The sequence below is a fragment of the Octopus bimaculoides genome, chromosome 13 (assembly GCF_046866305.1).
Source record: "Octopus bimaculoides isolate indiv1 chromosome 13, ASM4686630v1, whole genome shotgun sequence".
Classification (NCBI taxonomy): domain Eukaryota; kingdom Metazoa; phylum Mollusca; class Cephalopoda; order Octopoda; family Octopodidae; genus Octopus; species Octopus bimaculoides.
In genome coordinates, this window is record NC_142940.1 from 17,186,105 (window position 1) to 17,211,104 (window position 25,000).

Here is a 25,000-nt window from a genome sequence, read left to right on the forward strand (position 1 = left end):
GTTAGCAATCATGGATCACTTTAGCAGACACTTCATGAGATGGTTGCTCCTTCTATTACTATTACCATGGACCAATTGCATCTCTTTCAGTCGTGGTAAGTTATTCATTTTCTTTTCCTTGGGATTGATTATAATCTTTGATAATTCCTTTTTTTTTATTTTTTTATTCTGATTTATAGATCTCAAGATACGTGATTTATTTTCTGCATAAATTTTTACTTGCATATTTTTGTGTGTGTATAAGTGTGTATTTGTCCATACAATACTATGTGTGTGTTTCTGTGCATGCTCACATTCCTGTTTTTATATGTATATACAACTGTGTGTGTGTGTGTGTGTGTGTATGAGTGTGTGTATATATATATATATATATATATATGTGTGTGTGTGTGTGTGTGTGTGTGTGTGTGTTAGTGTGCATGTATATATATATATGTGTGTGTGTGTGTGTGTGTGTGAGTATATGTGTATATATAAATGTATATATATATATATATATATATATATATAAATGTATATATATATATATATATATATATATATAAATGTATGTGTGTGTATATAAATGTATATATATATATATATATATAAATGTATGTGTGTGTATATAAATGTATATATATATATATATATATATATATATATATATGTATGTGTGTATATATATGTATATAAAAGTATATATATATATATATATATGTATGTGTGTATATATATGTATATAAATGTATATGTATATATATATATATATATATATATATATATATATATATATATAAATGCATGTGTGTATATATATATGTATGCATGTATATATGCATGGATGCATGCATGATAAAGAATTTTCAATCAGTAGTTCGTTACATTTCTGTTGGCAAGTGTGACAAGAGAGCATCTGCAACTTGGTGTACAGCATTTGAAAATGCACCAGTTTTATGACACCTTTGCTGTTTGTTGTCTTGTTGATATATTGCAAAATATGAACACAAACACACATACACACACTTTTTGTTTTTTAAATTTACAGTTTGTTATTTCTTTATTGCCCACAAGGGGCTAAATATAGAGGGGACAAACAAGGATAGACAAAGGGATTAAGTCGATGACTTAAATTTACAATTTCTGTCTAGCTAGTTCTACTTGTAAGGTATTACTCACCCTGCAATATATAGAATATATATATAATAATAATAATAATAATAATAATATATATATATAAAATATACACACACACACACACACACACACACACACACACACACACACATATTTATATATATGACAGAAAGTGCTAATTCAGTAAATCTATGATTGAAGACTTGTCAGTTATAAAAATCCTGACATTTTTTTCAGACATAGATTACCTTAGATCTAATGTATCCTTTAAAAAAAAACAAAGAAATTGTAGGGTAGGGTATAAAGATATTTGGCTGTTATTTCTCGCAGCATTGTGGCTCCCTCAGCATGTATTAGCAGCAGCTGAGAGCAACTGAGAAAATATAGGTTTAACCCTTTAGCATTTAAACTGACCATATCAGGCCCAAATTTTCTACCTGTTTTATATTCACACTGGCCAGATCCAGCCTCTCACACCTATCCTTCTATGTCATTCTAAAAATAAGCAGTTACATCTTCGAAAGCTCAAAGATACAAGATATCTTTTACTTGTTTCAGTCATTAGACTGTGGCCATGCTGGAGTACTACTTTGAAGAATTTTTAATCAAATGTATCAACCCCAGTACTTATTTTTTTAAAAGCTTTGTACTTATTCAATCAGTCTCTTTTGCTGAACTGCTAAGTTACGGGGACGTAAACCCACCAACACCAGTTGTCAAGCAGTGGTGGAGGGACAACACAGACAGAAAGACACATACACATACTCATATATATATATATATATATATATATATATATATATATATATATAAGTTCAAAAAAAGACAAAAAACAATAACAAAAAAACAACAAAGTGAGGACGTGATACGGATAGTGTTATTAGACGCTCAGGAAAGGAAAGAGAGAGAGAGTATGACGTTTCGGGCAGAGCCCTTCGTCGGAAAGATGGAAAGTTCAAAGAATGGAAAAACGGAAGAAGAAAAAATCGGCACCGCAGTTTCCATCTATCAAATCCACTCATAAGGCTTTGGTCGGCCCAAGGCTATAGTAGAAGACATTTACCCAAGATGCCATGTAGTGGGACTGAACCCAGAACCATATGGTTGAGAAGCAAGCTTCTGACCACATAGCCATGCCTGTGGATAAATAAGCATTATATTTGACAGAGTAATCTGAATGATAAAAGGTTGAATGCCCAACACAATGACTCAATGAAATGTTGAGTAAATTTGAACTTGGGTTCATGAGCTGTTGGTACACTACCCAGCCGTCCCATATCCACCCAGCTATTTATCTCAGGGAAAGAATAAAAAGGATATAAGAAGGATACCACTATTTTTTTCCTTATCTAAGACATCTAAAAATAATGTCTTGATAGTTCCTGTTTGAAAGAGTAATCTCATTGTACTACATTTATTCACATATCAGCCAACAAAGAAAGGACACAAGAGGTAATGTCCTCCTTGAAATACCCCTAAAAAGATCTGCTCAAACAATATATCTGCTAACATGAGAGTGAGATGAGGTTTTTTTTTTCTTTTTTCTAATATAGTCATAAGGCCTGAAATTTGGGGCATAGAGATGGTCAATTATATCAGCCCCAGTATTTCATTGGTACTTTATTTTATTAACCCCAGTGTATTTCACTGGTACTTTCTTTTATCAACCCCTTCCTAATGCCAACCACTCCAAGAGTGTAGTGGGTGCTTTTTATGTGCCAGTTGCGTAGCACCGGTATCAGCCATGACTATAATCTCACTTGACAAATAAGCACAGTATATCGCCAAAGGTCGCAGTCACTTGTCACTGCCTCAGTAAGGCCCAACATTTGAACAGTGCTTTTTACATGCCACAAGCACGGGTGCCAGTAATGTGACACTGGCATTGGCCAGGACTACGATTTCACTTGTTTTCTAAAACATGGCATGTCATCCAACATTCAAAGGGTGCTTTTTACACGCCAGTTACATTACATTGGCATCAGCCACAACTACATATATATATATACAGGGTGCAATAGGTAAATTGTTGCCATTTTATATTTTTAATTTTGCACATGTACATTGTTTTTGATTTTGTCAACTACACAGTATGGTAGGGTCAGTTGGGCACCACCTGTGAGAAAAGAATTACCACGATGCAATTCACTCTGCCAGAAGCTCCAATACAACATTTCAGACGACAGTTTATTCACCGCACCCTATATATATTTTAGAATGTAATAATGGCTACTGATTACATTGACAGTATTCTAGTGGGATTTGAACTCAGAACATAAAGACCCTGAACAAGTAGTGCAAACCATTTTGTTTGGTGCTGTAACCATTCTGCCTGCTTACTGCCTTAATTTAAAAATATAATGCTAATAATCTTATAGTCAATCTGGTTATTTGATCAACATGATGATCAAGTAGAAAAAACAGACAACTACCACTTGTGTGTGTGTGTGTGTGTTTCTCAAATACCTGGCTATGTTTGAGTTTTACCTTTTTTATTTCCTATTTTTCTTACTAGTTTCTATAGTTGTTTTGGAACAGTAGAGTTTGTAAATCCATATCCAAAGTTTCTAGATCATCGCAATCTCATTCTCAAGAATTGGTTTGAATATATTTGCCATTCGTGTTGTTTCTTATATACTAATTGGATTTGTCTAGACTTTCCCAACAAAGGCCTTGTAACTGTTAACATCACGTGCATATATTTATCTATCTATGTACCTACATATGCATTCACCTAAATATACACACACATATGCACTGTACAGATTATAAGCTTCTATCGGAAATGGTTGAGATGAAAAGTGTTTAGGAAAGACTATATTTGCATCTGTGAAATTGGGAATTTCACCCAAGTTTAAAACGCATTTTTCATTTACATTTCAAAATAAAGCTCTTTATAATATATAAATCTTTCATCTTTTACTTGTTTAGTATTAGACGGTGACCATAGTAGGGCACTGATGAAAGAGACTGATAGAACACATACCAGACATAAAAAAATAAGTACTTGGGTCTAGTTGTGTGACTGAACTCTTCAAAGCAAACCACCAAACTATGGAAACATATACAAACAGACACACATACACACACTCGTGCACACACTTATATTTATACATGTATATGTGTGCATGTAAGTGTGTGTTTTTCTGTTTGTATATGTTCCCATAGTTTAGTTGTTCAACAAAAGAGATATATAAAATAAAGTTATTTCATCCAAAGGAGATACTAATTTGAACCATGTTTTCTCTATTAAAAAAAGCAAGACAGTTTTTGAGTTCCAATCAGAAGCAAGATAGTTGCAGCATAGCTCCACATCATTCTATCTGAACTTCTGAAATTAGAGAAATCTATGGAACTGGTCAAGTCATCAAAAATTTTTTATTAAAGAATTTAAATAAAACGAATACCAGTGCATTATCAACTTCTTTTTGCTATATATGTATGTATACACACACACAACAAGCTTCCTCATAGTTACCATACACCATATTCATTCAGAATGCATTGCTTGGCCCAGGGCTATAGTAGAAGACACTTGCCCAAGGTACTGTGCAGTGTGACTAAACCTGAAAATATGCAGTTGCCAATGAGTTACTTACCCACACAGCTATGCTTGTGCCATACACACACACACAGATAAATAGATCCATCCATTTATCCATACATGCATGCATAATACATGCTCACATCATGAAGGTAATATTACATAAATTTGGCACTAGCCCAGCATATCACTACATGTAACAGTTTCACTTTGGCAATGTTTCTGTTTTTCCCAAAACCACCTTTGCTTCGGCTTGTCAATCATATAAAACACTCCATGTGACTTTCACTTTTTATGTTGCTTTTTATGCTCACCTACAACAGCTCACCCAGCATTTTTAAGACTTTGCCAAATAAATGCTGAAATAATTTGAATGGAGCTGCATAACTTTCCTTCGTTTCTGAAGTAACATTTTAACATATATTAAGTCAAAAAAATAGTGAAATAACTTTTTAAAAAGTGGTTTTATGGTAAGAAGCATACTTCCCATCCACTTTGTTCCAGGTTCAGTCTCACTGTGCGCATGGTACTTTGGGCAAGTGTTTTCTACTATAGCCTCAGGGTGACCAAAGTCTTGTGAGTGGATTTGGTAGATGGAAACTGAATGAAGAGGCGAACGAGCTGGCAGAAACATTAATGCGATGTGCAAAATGCTTAGTGGTATTTCGTCTGCCGCTACGTTCTGAGTTCGAATTCCACCGAGGTCGATTTTGCCTTTCATCCTTTCGGGGTCGATTAAATAAGTACTAGTTACGCACTGGGGTCGATATAATCGACTTAATCCATTTGTCCCCTCTGTGTGTAGCCCCTTGTGGGCAGTAAAGAAATAAGGAAACTGAATGAAGACCATCATGTATGTATGTATGTATCTACGTATATGTATATATGTGCGTGTGTCTTCGTATCTGTTTGTCCTCCCACCACCACCACTTGACAAACGGTGCTGGTATGTTTACATCTCCATAACTTAGTGGTTCAGCAAAAGAGATCCGATAGAATAAGTACCAGGCTTTAAGAAACAAAAATAAGTACAGGGATCAATACATTTGACTAAAAGTTCTTCTAGGTGTTGCCCCAGCATGGCCACAGTCTAATGACTGAAACAAGTAAAGGATAAAAGATTTAAAATTATAAAGAAAGAGAAATTATTTTAACAAAACATATTCCCTGCTAATTGATATTGGTTTGCATGGTTGTGTGGTTAAGAAGCTCCCCTTGCAGCCATTTAATTTGGGTTCAATCTCACTGCTCAGTACCTTGTATTATAGTCCCAGACCAACCAGTACCTTCTTAGTGATTTTGATAGGTGGAAACTGTGTGGAAGCCTGTTATATGTATCTGTATATCTATGCATGCATGTGTGTGCATGTCTGCCACTACAACTTGACAACCAGTGTTGCTTTGTTTACATTCTTGTAACTTAGAGTTTGTCAAAAGAACTGATAGAATAAGTACCAGAGTCAATTTAACCAACTAAAACCTTCACGGTGCTGCCCAAGCATGGCCACAGTCCAATGGTTGAAACAAGATAAAAGAATAGTTGAAAAGGAGCAGCTGCTTGATGAGCTAGAAGTAGCAGTCAAATTTCCAATTCCCTTCTTTTGCATTTATAAATAAGACAGAAACTAATAAATTAGAGTCATGATGGCAATCTAGGTGTATAATACTCTCCATTTCGTTTCACCAATGAAGGATGTCAATTATATTATTGCTCTAGCAATAAGACTTTGAGTGAAGAAGGCACATGGTCTAATAGCTAGGATGTTGCACTCACAATTTTAAGATTGTGGTTTCGATTCCTTGACCAGGCAGTGTATTGTGTTCTTGAGCAAAACACTTCATTTGACTTTTCTCTAGTTCATTCAGCTATAAACAAATTCCAGCAATAGCTGAGGAGTTAATCCTCTAATGGACTGGTGTCCTATCCAGGAGGTGGGGGGGGGGGGGTTATAATTTCAGTCACTTACAATGCCATGGAGAGAGGGTTAAGCTCTGGCTTTATGAGCCCCAGGGCTCATGATAGACTTAATAATACTTTGAAACAAATGAAAACAGTATTCTAATGGCAATTAAACTTTTAAAGAAATAAAGGAAATATTACTCACGTTTTTAAGAATAAACACTTGCATACTGAGGGGTGCTGCTGTACTCCCTCTCCAAATGCAGCAGTTGATGTCTGATCAGGCAGTGAAACAGCTCTGCAAGTGTTTAGGCCCTTTTCACTGTAACACTTGAACTGCCCACCAATCTAGGTAACAAAACTCCCACACAATAGTATGAGCTTTGTTGAATCAGATGTTGTGACTCTGGGCCAAATAATTTTCCACTATCTTCAATGCTTGTTTTTCCATCCCCGCACATACCATCCATACATGCAATTTACAACAAATCAAAGTACTTATATATTATGGAATAGTAAATATATGTATAAACCACTTTTACAAAGCAAAAACAATTATATTATATTCCTAGGTCACCAAAAAAATGCAAAGCATCTATAAAAAAAACATCCTTAAAACGCATAAATAATTCACACAAACTCCATTTCCCATTATATGATATTTTTAAAAGCCAACTGAATGAGTAAAAATTATTTTTTTTAAAATGACATGACATAAAATTCCAAACAGCTACTAGAATTTTCCATTTGTAAGTGCTGCTCACTAAAAAAAAAAAACAAAAGTAAAGATTTCAGTTTTTGGAGGTTTTCATATTTTGGTTAAAAGATTTTCACCTGTGGATGTATGTGTGGGTGTGTGGGTGAGGCGGTGTATGTATTATATTATCATTGACATCTCTGAGTATCAAAAATTTTATTCCATTGAATTTATCTTTGTGTTCTGAGATATCTGTATAAGCATATTTTTAACTTCAAAGAATTCTGACAATTAGGATATCAAAATTGGCGCATAGTTGGGTCAAAAGGTCCTTGTTGTCAGTCTGCTTCATCCTATGAAGTCTCTTTTTTTACTCTGGTTACTTTCAAAGTCGTCATATCCAACCGATGCTTTTTCCTTTCAGAACAAACAATCAATATATCATCATCATCATCATCATCTTCATCATCATCGTCGTCGTCATCATCATAACATCCACTTTTCTATGCTTGTATGGGTTGGACAGAGTTTATGCAGCCAGATTTTCTACTGTGAAATGCTCTTCTTGTTGCAGTCTCTTGCCCGTTTCCAAGCGAGTTAGTGTTTCCCCATGGCCTGATATGTTTTTGAAAAATATTGGTTTCAAATTTTTGGCACAAGGCCAGCAATTTGGGGGGATGGGGCAGTCGATACATCAACTCTAGTGCTCAACTGGTACTTATTTTATCAACCCTGAAAGAATGAAAAGTAGAGTTAACCTCAGCAATATTTGAACTCAAAATGTTAAAATGGATGAAATGCCTCTAAGCATTTTGTACAATTCATTTGCAATTACATATCAAGACAAGGCGATACACACACATACATATACACACAAGCATGCACACACACACACACACACACACACACACACACACACACACACACACATACACGACAATCTTCTTTCAGTTTCTATCTCCCAAATCCATTCACAAGGATTCAGTCGTACCAAAATTGTTGTGGAAGACACTTGCCCAAGGTTCTGCTCAGTGGGACTGAATTGAAAACCAAGCTTTTCAACAACACAGTCATATCTCCTTGTCATCATTTAATATCCACTTTTCATGCTGACGTGAGCTGGATGATTCAACAGGAGCTGGCAAGTCCAGAAGACTGCATCAAGCTCTACTGTCTGCTTTGGCATGGTTTTTACCATGCCTTCCTAATGCCAACCACTTTACAATGTGGGTTGGGTGTCTGTGCCTCTGTATATATATATATATATATATATATATATATATATATAGAGAGAGAGAGAGAGAGAGAGAGGCATATATATATATATATATATATATATATATATATATATATAGGTATGACTGCATGGTTAACAAATTTGTTTCATAAGTATGTGGTTTCTGGTTCAATCCTACCATGTGACATCTTCAGCAAGTGTTTTGTATTGTAACCTCAGGCTGGCCAATGTCTTGTGAGTGAAGCTGATATATAGAAGCGGCAGAAACCTATTGTGTGTGTGTGTGTGTTTTATTAATATTTAGCAGAAGCAATAGAGTGACTCAAGAGCCAAGAGTTCTGTGCATCTCTTAGCCCTTGAGTTACTCTTGCTTCTGCTAAATATTAATTTTAAAAATATATATATTTATTCATACTTATTTTTCATCCACTTTTCTAAACTCCATGGTAGTGAGACATGGGCTCTGAATGCAGAAGATATGTATAGAGTGGAGAGAAATGAAGGTAATATGCTCCATTGGATGTGCAACATCAGTGCACATGTACAGCAAAGTGCAAATGTATTGAGAGAAAAGTTGGACATATGAGGAATCAAATGTAGCACACAAGAGGGAAGACTACACTGTTTTGGGCATGTGATGCGTATGAATGAGGACAGCTACATAACGAAGTGCCAATCACTGAAATTGGATGATACCTGGAGAAGAGAGAGTCCCAGGAAAACATGGGATGAAGTGGTAAAGACCAATCTCAGACTGTTGAGCCTCATGGAGGAAATGACAATGGACCAAGGTGTCTGGCAATATGAAGTTCTAGAGAAGACCTACCTGTGTTTGTGCCATGTAAAAAGCATTAAGTCCACTCGGTTGAGTGATTGGTGTTAGGAAGGGCATCCAGCTGTAAAAATCCTACCAAAACAGTCACAGAAGTCTGGTGCGGGCTTCTGCCTGGTTGACTCTTGTGAAACCATCCCACCTATGCTAGCATGGAAGGCAGACGTTAAACGATGATGATGATGATTCCCATGCTGGCATGGGTTAGGAAGGTTATCATGTCCTTGGTCAGAGTAAAGGGACCTCTCAGTGTTGTGTTATCTTCACTCAATTGTCAACCACTTCACTAGATACATTTTTATCTTGACCCTGTCACTGCTCTAGGTTGCTTTACATTCCATATGACTTGAGTCCTCACTATATTGAAGTGTATCTGTTCATTCAAGTTATCATGACCTAGAAGGTGGTTAGGGAGAGAGAGAGAGAAAGAGTAATGATGGAAGAAAACCCAGACTGAGTGAGTGAAGGATACAAGAGTATGATGTCAGATACAGTGATTGGAGTGATGAGAGTGGTAGAGGAGAAGAAATTGTAATGGCTATTAATAGAGATTGATAGTACTAAGAGAGAATTGTGGGTGTCTGTCACGTGTCCTTAAGCCAGACACTTTATTTCCTGTTGCTAGTTTGCTCAGCTCTAACTCAAAGTGCCAGTTTTGTCACATTCTGTGTCACTCTGAATCTCTCTGAGAATTACACTAAGGATATGTGTCTGTGGAATGCTCAGCTACTTGAATGGAGCACTCTCCGTCGGTTACGACGACGAGGGTCCCAGCTGATACGATCAACAGAACAGCTTGCTGGTGAAATTAATGTGCAGGTGACTGAGCAATCCACAGACACGTGTACCCCTAACGTAGTTCTCGGGGAGATTCAGCGTGACACAGAGTGTGACAAGGCTGGCCCTTTGAAATAGAGGCACTACTCATTTTTGCCAGCTGAGTGGACTGGAGTAACATGAAATAAAGGACACAATGCATCGCCAGGAATTGAACTCACGACCTTACGATCATAAGCCGAATGCCCTAACCACTAAGCCACGTGTCTTGACTGCTACTTGAATATTAATTTCATGAGCAGGCAGTTCCATTGATCATACAAACTGGAACACTCATTGTTGTAACAGACAGAGTACCATTCTTTTTAATATTGGGGTAGGGACCCAAATAGAGATGATTTATTTCTTCCCAGCCACCATCAGTACTCCCATTTTATTGTTTCACCATTCTTGCACAGGTGGCTGGGTCTTCTCCCTCACTATGTTTTGCCAGTCATTATAGTCCATTGTGATCTCCACGAGGCTCAGTATCTTTAAATCAGTCCCATGTCTTTCTGGGTCTCCTTCTTCCCTAAGGTCCAACCATTTTAAGTACCCTGCACTTCTCTGTACAGCTGTGATATACACTACATCTGATTCCTCTTATATCCATTTTTTTTTTCTGTTCTTTGTTTTCTCTCAACTCATTTGTACTCCATTGTTAATCTACATTAACATTACACAATTCAGCAGAGCATGCTAGCTTCGTTTCTTTATTTCTTTTTACTCTTCACATTCAAGGCTTACCCATGCATGTGTGTGTGTGTATTAATATAATACCTTACAATTGTACAGGTGTTCCAATATAATTGTATCTTTTACAGAGTATTTGACTCAAGTCAAAGGGTATTGACACAAGTACTAATTTCAGTCTCATACTTATTTAATCAACCTCTGTTAGTCAAGTTACCTTTTGACGTATACAGACGTTACTTGATGCACTGCTTTTCCATCAGTATCCAGCAAATATAGATATTCAATCTTATCAAAAATTTCATGTAAAGTCTAATATTATCAGCATTATTATTATTATTATGCCATTGTATGCAGTTAGTTATTCTTATCCAAGGGGTTCTTTTTCTTTGGTGATAAGGTGGTTATTTGAAGATTCGGTTACTATATTTAACAAGGTGAGCAACCACACCAAATATTTTTCATTGGCTCGTTGTTGTTGTTGGTGGTGGTGGTGGTGGTGAGCTGGCAGAATTGTGAGCACACTGAACAAAATACTTAATATCCTGAGTTCAAATTCTACCAAGGTCGACTTCGCCTTTCAGGGTTAATGAAATAAGTACCAATTGAGCACTGAGATCAATGTAATCAACTAGCTTCCTCCCCCAAAATATCAGGCCTTGTGCCTATAGTAGAAAGGATTATTATTATCATTGCTATTATTATAATTATTATTATTATTATTATTATTATTATTATTATTATAGTGATGGCTTGGTAGAATCTTCAGTGTCAAATATAATGTCTCATGTCAAACATGTCTTGCTTCTTTGCATTCTGAGTTCAAATCCTGCTGAGGTGAACTTTGTTGATTAAATAAACTGTAATCATATACTACGATCAGTGTACCTGACTAGCCCAACCTCCACCCCTGCCAAATTTTAGGCCTTGTATCTAAACTTTTTTTTTTTTTTGTGCAAGGCCAGCAATTTTGATGGGTGGAGATGTTGATTACGCTGACCCCCAGTGCTCAACTGGTACTTATTTTACTAGCCCCAAAAGGATGAAAGATAAAGTCAACCTCGGTGAAATTTGAACTCAGAACATAAAGACAGACAAAATACTGCTAAGCATTTTGTCTATGATAGAAAGGGTTATTATTATTATTATTATTATTATTATTATTATTATAAAGAGTAGTGAGATTGCAAAAACAGTAGAGTACCTTCTGTTTGGTAACATCTTTACATTCTTATTCAAATTCTGAGAGATTAACTTGGATTTTTCCCTTTGGATGTTAATAATCATGGTAGTGGTGATGGTGGTTGTTGTTGTTTCTGAGTTAAGTACAAAATGAGCAATTTTGTGGAGAGAGTGAGTTATCAATGCCATTAGCTCTGGTACTCGACAGGTACTTTATTTTATTGACCACAGAGAAGAATTAAAGGCGAAGTTGGCTGTCCCTTTGCTGCCTGCCCACAGCCCACCTCCAGAATTGAACTCAGAATATAGAAGAGTCAAAAAAAATACTGCAGGATATTTTTTCCTGATACTCAAAATCTCTGGAAGCTGTTAATAGTCTTGTATCCATCGACAGTTAATCAATAGAAGAGTCTGATCAGTCATACCATATATGTCAGTTTGGTGTCTGAGAACAGTTGATCAATATACAGATGATTGAAAACAATTTCTTAAAATCAACAATTAATCGGATTATAGAAAATTGTAATATAAAAATGTGATTGTATGCGTGTATGTTCAATTTGCAGGACAGTTTTTCACCAATCAAGCTGAAATTTGACACGATTATACATCTTTAAGAGGAGGTATGAATTGGTACAGTTGTTTGAGCATCAGATAATTTCACATTTATTCTGACCTTTCTGCACTTTGAGTTCAAGTCTTACTAAGGTCAGCTTTGTCTTTTGTCCCTTTGGGGGTCAGTAAAAATGTACCAATCCAAGGCAGTAGATTGGCAGAAATGTAAGAATGTTGGACCAGATGCCTTAGTATTTGTTCAGGATCTTTACATTCTGTGTTCAAGTACTACCATAGCCTATTTGTGTGGTCAATTTAACCCATTGTCCATTTTAATGCTGTCAGTTGGCACCTTGAGTACTTTTAGTATTACAGGCTTTTGAGGCCAGGTTTCTGATTTGGGAATACCTTCCTCCTACCCACTAACCTCAGCTCTTAACATGTCATGGGCATTGCTTTCCTTCTTGACTAAAAGATAGACAAAAAAGGCTATGTAACCTTTTCTAATATTTTCTATAAATCTAGGCAAGGCTAGGTACTACTGCTAATATTTGAAAACTGGAGAATGGGCTATAGGAAGGAAAATGGTCACATATTCATATTTTCAAATAATTTTTTATTTAAAATTTTATTTCCTCTGTGTGTGTGTGTGTGTGTGTGTGTGTGTGTGTGTGTGTGCGTGTGTGTGTGCGTGTGTGTGTATGCATGTGTGCATGTGTGTGTGAGAGAGAGAGAGTGAGAGTTTATTATAGTCTGAAAACTAGTGTAGCTTATGTTAATGTCCTTTTATAGCCTTTGCCATATCTTGTTCAAAATCTCTGATAATTGAATCAATATTTGTAAATGGTGCTAATGTTTTTACTGTAGGAAGAAATTAGCATTTCAACAAAGTTATAAAAAACAAAAAAGAAATTATTATCTCACATTATAGGCAAACTGCACCTAAATTAATGTACTCTTGAAATGATTCAATGATTTTTATTTTTTTTAAGATGCATTGCTGAATCCCTGTGTCTTTCGCACTTGTTTCGCACTTGTTTCGCACTCCATTCCACTGAATAATTTTTCCATACATCTCATTCAGCGATTATTCTCTCTTCAATGCCTCTATAATAAATTTCCAAATTGTTGGAGAATTTGCTGAAATCCGGTTGAAGAAAGAACAAAAACAAATAACTCTGTTGAAGCGCCTTCAATAGAATAGAATTATTTGTTTTTGGTAAATCCTGTTGCACTCTATCAAAACAGGACTGCTGCATATATATGGCTGCCACAGCCAAGTAGCCTTAAAGTAGTCAACTACTGGAAGAACTTTTTTTTTCTGGAGGATGTAATGCTTCATCTATTTGTGCTTCAAATACATCATTTACTTGCACTATTGGAACAAAAGCTAAAGCTGAAAGCAAGTTAATACTTAATGAAAAGTATGCATCTGTGTCATAATGCACTTTTAGACCAAAGGATGCATCTTTTCTGTATGAGCAGTATTCTAAAACAACCAGTTATTACAATAGGCTGTCCTGACAACCTTAATAAAACCTGGTTCAAACTTTGCTCTTTTTACTCTTTTACTTGTTTCAGTCATTTGACTGCGGCCATGCTGGAGCACCACCTTTAGTCGAGCAAATCGACCCCAGGACTTATTCTTTGTAAGCCTAGTACTTATTCTATCGGTCGCTTTTGCCGATCCGCTAAGTTACGGAGACGTAAGCACACCACCATCGGTTGTCAGACGATGTTGAGGGGAACAAACACAGACACACAAACATATACACACACATACATATATATATATATATACTAATATATACTTTTGTTATTTACACCACCTGTCCTCGTCTGTTGTTATTTTTTGTATATTCTCCCATATATATATACATACACGACGGGCTTCTTTCAGTTTCCGTCTACCAAATCCATTCACAAGGCTTTGGTCGGCCCAAGGCTTTAGTAGAAGACACTTGCCCAAGGAACCATGTGGTTGGTTAGCAAGTTACTTACCACACAGCCACTCCTGTGCCTTTAGTAACTGAATCAATATTTGAAAACGATATTAATACTTTTACTGTAATAAAAACTAAACATGTTTCTTCTTTCCTTATAAGGTAACAATTAAAATGTCAAAAGTAAGCAAAACCCATTTTTAATTCCATGAATGGTATATAGAACCTGCTCACACACTCCATCTCATACTTTAACTCTTCATCTCCGAGCATAGTGCTTCTCACACCACCACCCACCCCAGCCTTGGGTTTCTTAGTCTTGCAAGCTATATGGCAACCTCACTTGTGCCAGTGACATAAAAAATACACCCAGAACATACTGGAAAGTGGTTGGTGTTGACGAGGGCATCCAGCCATAGAAGCCATGACCTAGCAGACACTTGAGCACAGCACAGTCCTTGCACCCAGTAGATGCTGTCAAACTGTTCAAACCATACCAGCATGGAACATGGGCATCAAATAATAATAATGATTGTGATGATGATGATGGTGGTGGTGGTGGTGGCGGTGGCGGCAGTGGCAGCAGGGGTGGTGGTGAATATGAAGATGATGATGGTGAATATGAAGATGATGATGATGATGATGGTAATGGTGAATATAAAGATGATGATGATGATGATGGTGAATATGAATATGAAGATGATGATGATGATGATGATGGTAATGGTGAATATGAAGATGATGATGATGATGGTGAATATGAAGATGATGATGATAATGGGGAATATGAAGATGATTATGATTATGGTGAATATGAAGATGATGATGATGATGATGGTGAATATGAAGATGATGATGATAATGGTGAATACGAGGATGATGATTATGATGGTGAATATGAAGATGATGATGATGATGATGGTGAATATGAAGAAGATGATGATGATGAAGAAGAAAAAGGAGGAGGAAATCACAATTTCTCTTCTCTGGAGTCATTCTTAACTTTTTTCATAAATCAATGCACTTCAACATTAACTAGACTACTAGTAAAATTAAGCTCACAAGAAACTGAAATAAACTTATCATTAATGGTTTTGATGTGACATTTACTGTATTTTACATAATTCTAGCACTTTCAAAATATTTTATTTCTTACTCGAGTATCTTTAATGAATAATTATCAATTCACTAATAACATTGGTTTCTTTTTTTCTCCTCTTTAACTTTGTACAAATTTAGCCAATTGTGGGTAGGATCAATCTCTACATTAAAAGACACAACATACACCAGTTTATAGAGAATGAACATCACACATGCACGCGCATGCACGCACACACACACACACACACACACACACACATACCACATGTATGAACTATAACAGCTTCTACATTTTAATTTTAAAAATTCACATTAAAAAAAATTAGTTTAATAAAACATGACACTATAATATTTTTAAAGAGAAATTACTATGATATTTCCAATAATTCGATTGGTTGTTGATTTTGAGCAACTGATACTTTGACTGATTGATTTTTGCTGTCACGTATTTTTAATAAATTGCATTTTGATTAACTGCTCCCATACAGTGTATGATACTGTTTGGGGACAGATGTATTCTAAGGTATATAAAATACCTTAATACCTTATATGCTGAGGTGCATGAAACACCTTGTCATCTTATAAGGTGAGGTGTTTTATGCACTTCGGCATATAAAAGATGTCAATATTTACCGAAGATCAAGCTTAGTCAACATTGACCTCTACTGACAACTTACCATACATCACAGAAGTTGAGGTTTACGTTTTATATCTGGCATATGCGTCACTACCACCACTCCACCCAATTTGGAGGAGAGCTTTAAGGTTTTGCCAATAATATAAGGGGGTACCCAAAAGAAGTCGGAATTTTGCAATATTATTCTATTCACTTAGTTTTACATGTTTACACTTTTATTGTTTTCAGAGTCTTCTCCATTTGAAGCAATGCATCGGTCCAGACACGTTTTTCACTGTTGGATGATTCTGGGCAGAGGTATGAGGGATAGTAAGAGTGGAGGATGAGGCAGTGCTGCAAGGAACAAGAGAAAAAGAAGGGATTTTAGAGTTGAAAAGGTGATAGGGTGGGTTTTGTAAGGAGAGGGTTGAGTTATAGAGCTAACCAACATTACAAGGGGCAAGTATGGACAGAAGGTGTGATGGAAAGGGACAATATCTTGATAAATAAGCTTAGGTTGATGAGATTTCCTATTGTAGAATGTCGTTTATCACCAAATCAGTCCTGCACAAGGAGACTTGCTCTGATTATGTTGTTTTATTAAGACAATATATCTTAAACTATATTGTCCAATATTTCCTCCCAGTTTGTCCTTCTTTAACTATTTCGTTACCATACTTCTAATGAAAGTCACTGTCTAGGTATTTCAATTACTTATGAAAAATAATAAAGAATTTGGAGAGATTTAGAAAAGTAACTTTTATTAATAAAGTGTCTGGAGCACAATTGAATAAAAAAGGATTTTTACATTAAAATTATGACAGAAGCTTTTTATTTAAGTATTGACACTTTGAAATGAGACATTTTGTATTAGATTCAAAAGTGTTCTTGAGTAAGTTGGTGTAAAAAGGATAAAAGCAGTATGGTGTGATTTGAGGGACATTTGACTGCTATTTCTAACAGGTTGGATAACCACTTAGAAACCCCTTTCAAGATTCATGTTCCTGGTTGATTTCAAAGTTTCTGTTCAAGGAAGATATTCATGTATAGCTGAAGGTGTTAAGGCTGTGTGGATGAGAAAGAATGAGGTTGTGCAAAGAATGAGAGGCGAGAGTTATAAGATGATGTCGTGTATATGTAAATTGTTAGAGATGGTATGTGAAAGAAGCTGAAGGGTATAAAAGGGATAATTGAGAGAACATCCAGGTTCAGGGAGTTTGCCTTAACCCTTAAGCATTCAGATTACTCTGTCAGGTGTAATGCTTATTCATTCACAAATTTTTAATACTGAAACATGCATAATCTTGTAGCTTCAAGATTTCGATGATGTGATTGTTTATTTTTAGAATGACATTGAAGGATAGGCGTGAGAGGCTGGATCTGGTTGATTTGAACATAGAACAGGTAGAATATTTGGGCCTGATATGACTGGTTTAAATGCTAAAGGGTTAAACACACCTTGTTAATATATTCTATAATGAATCAATCTAACAGGAACTGTTTATTCCAGATGAGTCCAGTGACAATTTTTCTTTTTGCAAAATTTTTGAAGAAATTCTACAAGTATGATGTGTGAGTGAAGATCTCCAAGCAATCTTTAATTTAAATTACAGTTTGTTTGTTGATTTTTGTTATTCTTTTTTTTTTTTTTTATTAACTTTTTGGTTGCTGCTTACCAAAATTAATTGCCATATATTGTGTTTACCATCTTGCGCTTATGAAAATAAAAGAAAGTTATCATCATCATCATTTTTTACATCCAGCTTTCAATGCAGCTATGGGGTGGACAGGATTCTATGGCCAGATTGATGGTCATTCTGATGCCACCTGTTTTAATTGCCTCTTTCAACAGAGAGTGTGGCAGTGTAACTCTTCTAAACACCAATATACACAGAATCAATAAAATGTTTTGGCATTAGCTTAAGAAGTACATGCAAGCACAGAAGCTGCACGGTTTAACTTGATGGGACTCAACCAATAAGGAGCCTAGACAACGTAGCCACATACAACAGTGGAACATCACTTGGTTGGATCAGCTGCTGCAGAGCCTTAGCTAGTGACTGCTACAGCTGCTAGTATGATCAGTTACTTAAGGTACTTGTGGAGGTTATAACAACAGTCATTAAACCCAGCAGGTACCGCCCAAGGTGGGAGGTCCGCAAAGCTGAAAAGAAGCCCAATTCACTGAAACATTAACTTTGCCTACTTACTTTCCACAGCCCCAGACTGGCAGCTGAAAGTGGATCTTGTTCAACAATTAGATTTCCCAGAGCTCTATGAACTAATTTCATTCTACCAAGATATAGTTATCTTCTAAAATTTTTCCAAACAAGTTACCATATGGGAACTGACTGTGCCCTTGGGAAGAACACATGGAGGAGGCTTGTGAGTGAATGTTTGCCAATTATTAGAAGAGCTGTGCAAAAACCAGTACTTGCAAGCATCTTGCAAGGCAGCTGAAGTAGGCTGCCAGGGTTTTGTGCAAGGCTTCGACAGATGCAGCAAAGAGAAGGGTAATAAATCCATCACCAAAGCTACAGAGAAGGTCATTTAGGTGGCTTTGGATAAAGAAGACAAACTAGTGGGATGCAAGCAGGGATCTGATCAACCCCAGCTAGGGTTAAGTGGGCAAGGAGTTCTGGTGTAGAAAGACACAGAACCTCTTAAGACCCCCTGGAAAAACATCAGTGATGATGCATCTCAAAGCATCTGTGAAATATATCTTGGAACAAACTGTGGAGTGTTAGATTTTACATCAAGTCTGTTGGAGTTAATTTTGTACTTTATCTATCCCGTATCAGTAAAATCTTCAATGGTTTTGTTTCTGCTGACTATATTTAATCTCCCCCCTCCCTCGCCATCAAAATACACTTACCTTTGCCAGGTAAATAATTTGAAATCATTACTGTTTTTGTTATTGCTATTATTGTATACATTATTTATTGAATTTCCTCTTTTTCTCTTTTATGTATTTTCAGTTACTCCAGAAAACCCATATGTGTATATTGGAAATACTCTGGAGCTGAATTGTACCATTTCTGGCCTGGGTCTGGGCAAAGTGTCACAGATGTATTTCACTCACAACACCACCACAATGGTCTCCAAAGAATTCACTCGTGCTCTTGATATCAGCACACTTCAGCTTAATATGAACATTTCTTCACCCAGAGATGCTGGCAAATACACATGTCTTATGTCAGCCAAGCCACCACTTTTCACAACTCATATATCACCTCCTCATGTCATTGGATCACAATTCGTAGAAGTGGAGTGTAAGTTTTTACTTCAACTTATCTAATACCTTTACCTTCTTTTCTCCCTACACACCTGCATATCTCCTTACCTACATACATAATTATCTGCCCTTCTTACCCAACCACTTGTAACATGTGCCAACATATGCTTATCTACATCTACCATCTCTTTGTAATCACATGAAGCCTACACCAACACATGATCAATTACACCTACTGCAACTCCCCCACCTTCATGTGGCCTACATTAATAACGTATCTCTTATGTTTTACTTATTTCAGTCATTAGGCTATAGCCATGCTGGGGCTTCACCTTGATGAATTTTACACAAACGAATTAATCCCAGCACTTATTATATTTTTTGTAAAGCCTGGTACTTATTTTATTATTCTCTTTTGCTGAACCACTAAGCTATGGGGACATAAACACACCAACACCAGTTGTCAAGTGCTGGTGAGAGCACAAGCACATGTACAAAGACACACACATAGATACATATATATAGATATGTATGTCTCTCTCTCTCTCTCTCTCTCTCTCTCTCTCTCTCTCTCTATATATATATATATATATATATATATACACACACACACACAAACACACAAACACACACGACAGTCTTCTTTCAGTTTCTGTCTACCAAATTCACTTACAAGGCTTTGATTGGTCTGAAGCTATAGCAGAAGACATTTGCCCAAGGTGCCATGCAGTGGGACTGAACCCAGAGACAAGTAAAAGATAAAATATGAAAATTTTATTTGTTTAATTTTCTGTTGTCTCAATGAGATTGTACGAGTACTTAATACTAGATCTTACAAGGCGGGGAGCTGGCAGAATCGTTAGCACACCAGGCGAAATGCTTAGCAGTATTTCGTCTGCCGTTACGTTCTGAGTTCAAATTCCGCCGAGGTCGACTTTGCCTTTCATCCTTTCGGGGTCGATAAATTAAGTACCAGTTACACACTGGGGTCGACGTAATCAACTTAATCCCTTTGTCTGTCCTTGTTTGTCCCCTCTATGTTTAGCCCCTTGTGGGCAATAAAGAAATAAGAATCATTAGCACACCAGGCGAAATGCTTAGCGGTATTTCGTCTGTCTTCGTGTTCTGAGTTCAAATTCCGCCAAGGTCAGCTTTGCCTTTCTTCCTTTCAGGATCGATAAATTAAATACCAGTTGCGTACTGCGGTTGATCTAATTGACTGGCTCCCTCCCCAAAAAATTCAGGCCTTGTACCTTGAGAGGAATGACAGAAACAGTAGCATTCCAGGCAAAATGCTTTGCAGCATGTAGTCACATATCTCTGTGCTCAGTTTCCAAATCTTATTTTGGCCAACTTTACCAATCACCTGTCAAAGAATCAGTAAAATAATATCTCAATCAAATGCTGGGGGGTCGATAGAATCAACTACACACCCCTTCTGCAAAATTCCTAGCTTTGTTCTTGTGTTACAAATCAATATCTGGTCTTGGAGATCTTGCAGATTAAATAACACAAAATTACAACGTATGCAGAGATGCTGTTACTGCAAACCCAGCCAACCCATGCCTACATGGAAAAATTAAATAAATACAAATGTTAAAATATTGATGATGATTGCCTTGTGATTAGTACAGCACACAAGCTTTTTTTTTTTTTTTAATCACCCAACATGCTCTATCAATATTGGGCATTAGCTTCTGCTATAGATTTTAATCAAGAATAAATATAGCCATTATTTTCCAATTACAACTGCAAAATTAATCAATAATGTACTTTATACTTGTCTATGCTGAAAGAAGAAAGCATTGGAATTAAATAAAACAAGAAGAATTTATTTAATAAGAATTTAAACAATCAAAAACTAACTTTTAATTTCAAATTTGTAGTTTTAACTGTTTTTCTCATATATTCTACTCCATCCTTGCCTACATAGAAAAACAAATGTCAAATGGTGGATAAGAATAATGACGATAATGATTGTGATGGTGGTGGTGGTGGCAGGAGCTACTGCTGCTGCTGCTAGCTTGTCTATTTTGATCTTCAAAATTACAAAATAAAAGGCGGATGTGTCACTAGTTATTGTACTGTTTAGCTTATCTAATTCACTCCACTAAGCTTCATGTAGGTACCACAAAAAAGGGATTGAGCTATAGAAAGCAGAAAGAAGGTAGTCAAGTGTCATCTTTCTAAGAATAATTCAGTTTCATTTGCAGGAATTTTAGTGTTGGCTACAATCTGATAGTACGTAGTCTGCAGGCATATCCATGTGGCTAAAAAGTTCAGTTCATTGCTACATTGTTCTAGGTTCAATCCGACTGCACAGCACCTTGGGTTAGCCAATGTCCTGTGGGTGGAATTTGGTAAATGAAAACTATGTGGAAACCCATTTGTGTGTGTGTGTGTGAGTGTGTGTGTGTGTGTGTGGTCATCAGTTTAAAGTCCACTTTTCCATGCTTGCATAGGTTGGATGGAGTTTATTAAGGCAAAGTTTTTATGGTCAGATGCCCTTCTTGTCAATCCTCTGTTTAAAAACTAATTTTGTAGATAATTTTTTTCAAAATTCCTATTTTGTTATTCACACATTCACTTGTATAGGTTGTACTATGTGAAATGGTGGTGAAAGAAACCTAGCTGTTTCTTACAATACGTACAATTAAATCAAAACTTTTCATGGACCCTTAGAATATTACTGTGGATTCCCAATTTACTATTTTATTACCTTGACCCCCCCCCCCCCATCCAATCTAATATGGACCCCAGTTAAGAACCAATGTTGTAGATAAACTGTGTCTGAAAACTAAAGCAGAAAGAAAAGATGAAATGGAATGTCTAATCGTAGGTCTGTTTTGATCAGAACTGACCAAGTGATATTGTCGTCGTTTAGCCTTAAGTCAGTTCTTGAGAAATTACAGTCATGACCAGCACATCTTTTTATACATCCAAGGTTTCAATGCCCACTGTGTCCTTAATTTCTTTAAAAATGGTAAGTTAGGATTTGAGGGTGATTTAGCTACTGTCACTTGCAAATTGAGCAATTACATGAAGGTTCCTTTGTTGGCTCATTATTGCAACTGTAAAAACCAGAGAGAGAGAGAGAGGTGAGGTATAACGATATATATGTGTGTGTTAGTTTGTTTACATCCCGTGACTAAGTGGTTTGGCAAAAGACTTCATTAGAAGAGGTATAAGACTTACAAGTGATCAATCTGTTTGATTAAAACGCTTCAAGGCATTGCCCCTGCATGACTACAGTCCAATAACTGAAACAATATCCACTACAGGTGTTTCATTCTATCTCCAATTTGCAAACACTTTATTTCTCTCTCTCTCTCTCACACACACACGCACATACATTTAATATTCGTATTGCATATACAGGTCCAGGTCTAGCTATGCAATTACATGAGCTTGAAATGTGAAATGACATGCCTCTGGGTTTGATCTTACTGCATAGCACTTTGGTAAATATCTTCTTCTGTAGCCTCAAGTTGACCAATTGTCTTGTGAATGAAATTTAGTCAACAGGAGCAGTGTGGAAGTCCATCATTCATACATGCACACACACACACACACACACACACATACACATTCTATGCATTCAAATAAACTTAATATTTGCAACACCACCACCACCAGCAACACCACCACCACCATCATTCCAGTAAAATCTCAAATAGCATGTGTTTTGAGATGATAATTATATTAAACACCTCTTGCTTTTCCATGGTAACCAACCAGTGCCATCTTTAAAATGTTTTGCAAAAGCAGGCAGTGGAAATCAGGCTTATTTCAAAAAATTCTAAATGGAAAACTAATCTAGAAAATATAATTTGATTTAATGCTAATGAAGAATTTTGCTTTGCAAAGTAAAAATAATTACCTTTTTAAGAAAAAAAATAATAATTATCTATTTATTTTGTGCAAAAAGCAAAATTCTAATTTTTAGAAATGCTATATACCATTTCTAAAGCCTCCCCACCCCCATCCACTCATACACACATACTTCTGTACCCCAATCTTATTTATGATTACAGATCTCTGTGTGGATTTTCAGTAATTATTTTGAAGGGTTAACAAAGTTAATGGCACCTAGCAGTAGCAATGTACGGGTGTAAATAAAGTTTCAGAACGCTGGCAAAATAAATGTTACATATGTGTGAGGTGACACAGGTTTTAGTCAGACAGGTGCTATATGAAAAGAGCATCAGTTATTTAACTAATCACTAAATTTGTTAGTTAGCTGAACCAGTTGTCATGTTTCTTATTTCTTATTTCTTTACTGCCCACAAGGGGCTAAACATAGAGAGGACAAACAAGGACAGACAAAGGGATTAAGTCGATTACATCAACCCCAGTGCATAACTGGTACTTAATTTATCAACCCTGAAAGGATGAAAGGCAAAGTCGACCTCGGCGGAATTTGAACTCAGAACGTAGCAGCAGACGAAATACCGCTAAGCATTTCGCCTGGCATGCTAATGTTTCTGCCAGCTCGCCACCTAACTAGTTGTGATGTTGCCGTCTTACCAGTTGTCATGTTTCTATTTATTCGGAAGCATAATCTTTGAGGTAAAATTCTAGCCATTGTTGTTCTTGTTGTTTAACCGCATTCTACTGACCTATGATCAAAAACATCCCACCCATGACCATCCAAGCATTTAATCAATCCTTTAGGATTTAAACTGGCCATGTCCAGTCCAAATATTCAAACTGGCCAGATCCACCCTTTCACACCTACCCTACAATGTTATTCTAAGGATAAACTGTCACATCATCAGAATCTCATCACTATAAGACGATGAACAAATAAACATTAATTACATTTAACAGAGTAATTGACTGCTAAATGGTTATGGTATTCTTTTATTCTTTTGCATATTTCAGTCACTTGACTGCAGCCATGCTGGAGCACTGCCTTAAAGTACTTTTGCCAAACAATTCGACCCCCCCCCCATCCTTCCGAACTTATTTTTAAGCCTAGTACTTATTCTATCTGTCTCTTTGCCGAACTGCTAAGTTACAGGGATGTAAGCACACCAACACTGGTGATGATGGGGGAGACAAACAAAGACACACACACATAAACACATACATTATATATATATATATATATATATATATATATATATGTGATGGGCTTCTTTCAGTTTCCATTTGCTAAATCCACTCACAAGGCTTTGGTCAGCCCATGGCTATAGTAGAAGACACTTGCCCAATGTACCATGCAGTGGGACTGAACCCAGAACCATGTGGTTGGGAAGCAAGCTTCTTACCACACAGCCATGCCTGTGCCTATATGTCACACCTGTACTAAGTTATATGTAGAATTATATTATCTAATGTATCCTGTCCTATATAAGATGACAGAGTGTGATTTTTCAAGAGATTTAGCTGGGTTTTCTAGCATGTCAGGTGACCAAGTAGAGCTTTCTCGTGTTTTTCTGATGGATTGGCTCAAGTGAATCCAAATGAGTTTTAGTGATTGTCATTAATAATAATAGTTTCTAGCAGTGGCACAGGGCAATATATTTTG

General features: G+C 36.3%; 1 protein-coding gene across 6 annotated transcripts in view; it reads left to right on the forward strand.

The window, feature by feature from the left end:
• LOC106881088 (uncharacterized) overlaps positions 1–25,000 on the forward strand; it is a 925,009-nt gene that overhangs the window by 633,594 nt on the left and 266,415 nt on the right. For all 6 annotated transcript variants that reach the window (XM_089361538.1, XM_089361539.1, XM_052972352.2 and 3 more), the window contains 2 exons: positions 1–95; positions 19,211–19,504. The exon at positions 1–95 is cut by the window's left edge and continues 32 nt beyond it. In XM_089361538.1, coding sequence (XP_089217664.1) covers positions 11–95; positions 19,211–19,504 — 379 coding nt within the window. In that variant the 5' untranslated portion in view covers positions 1–10. The remainder of the gene's footprint in view (positions 96–19,210; positions 19,505–25,000) is intronic.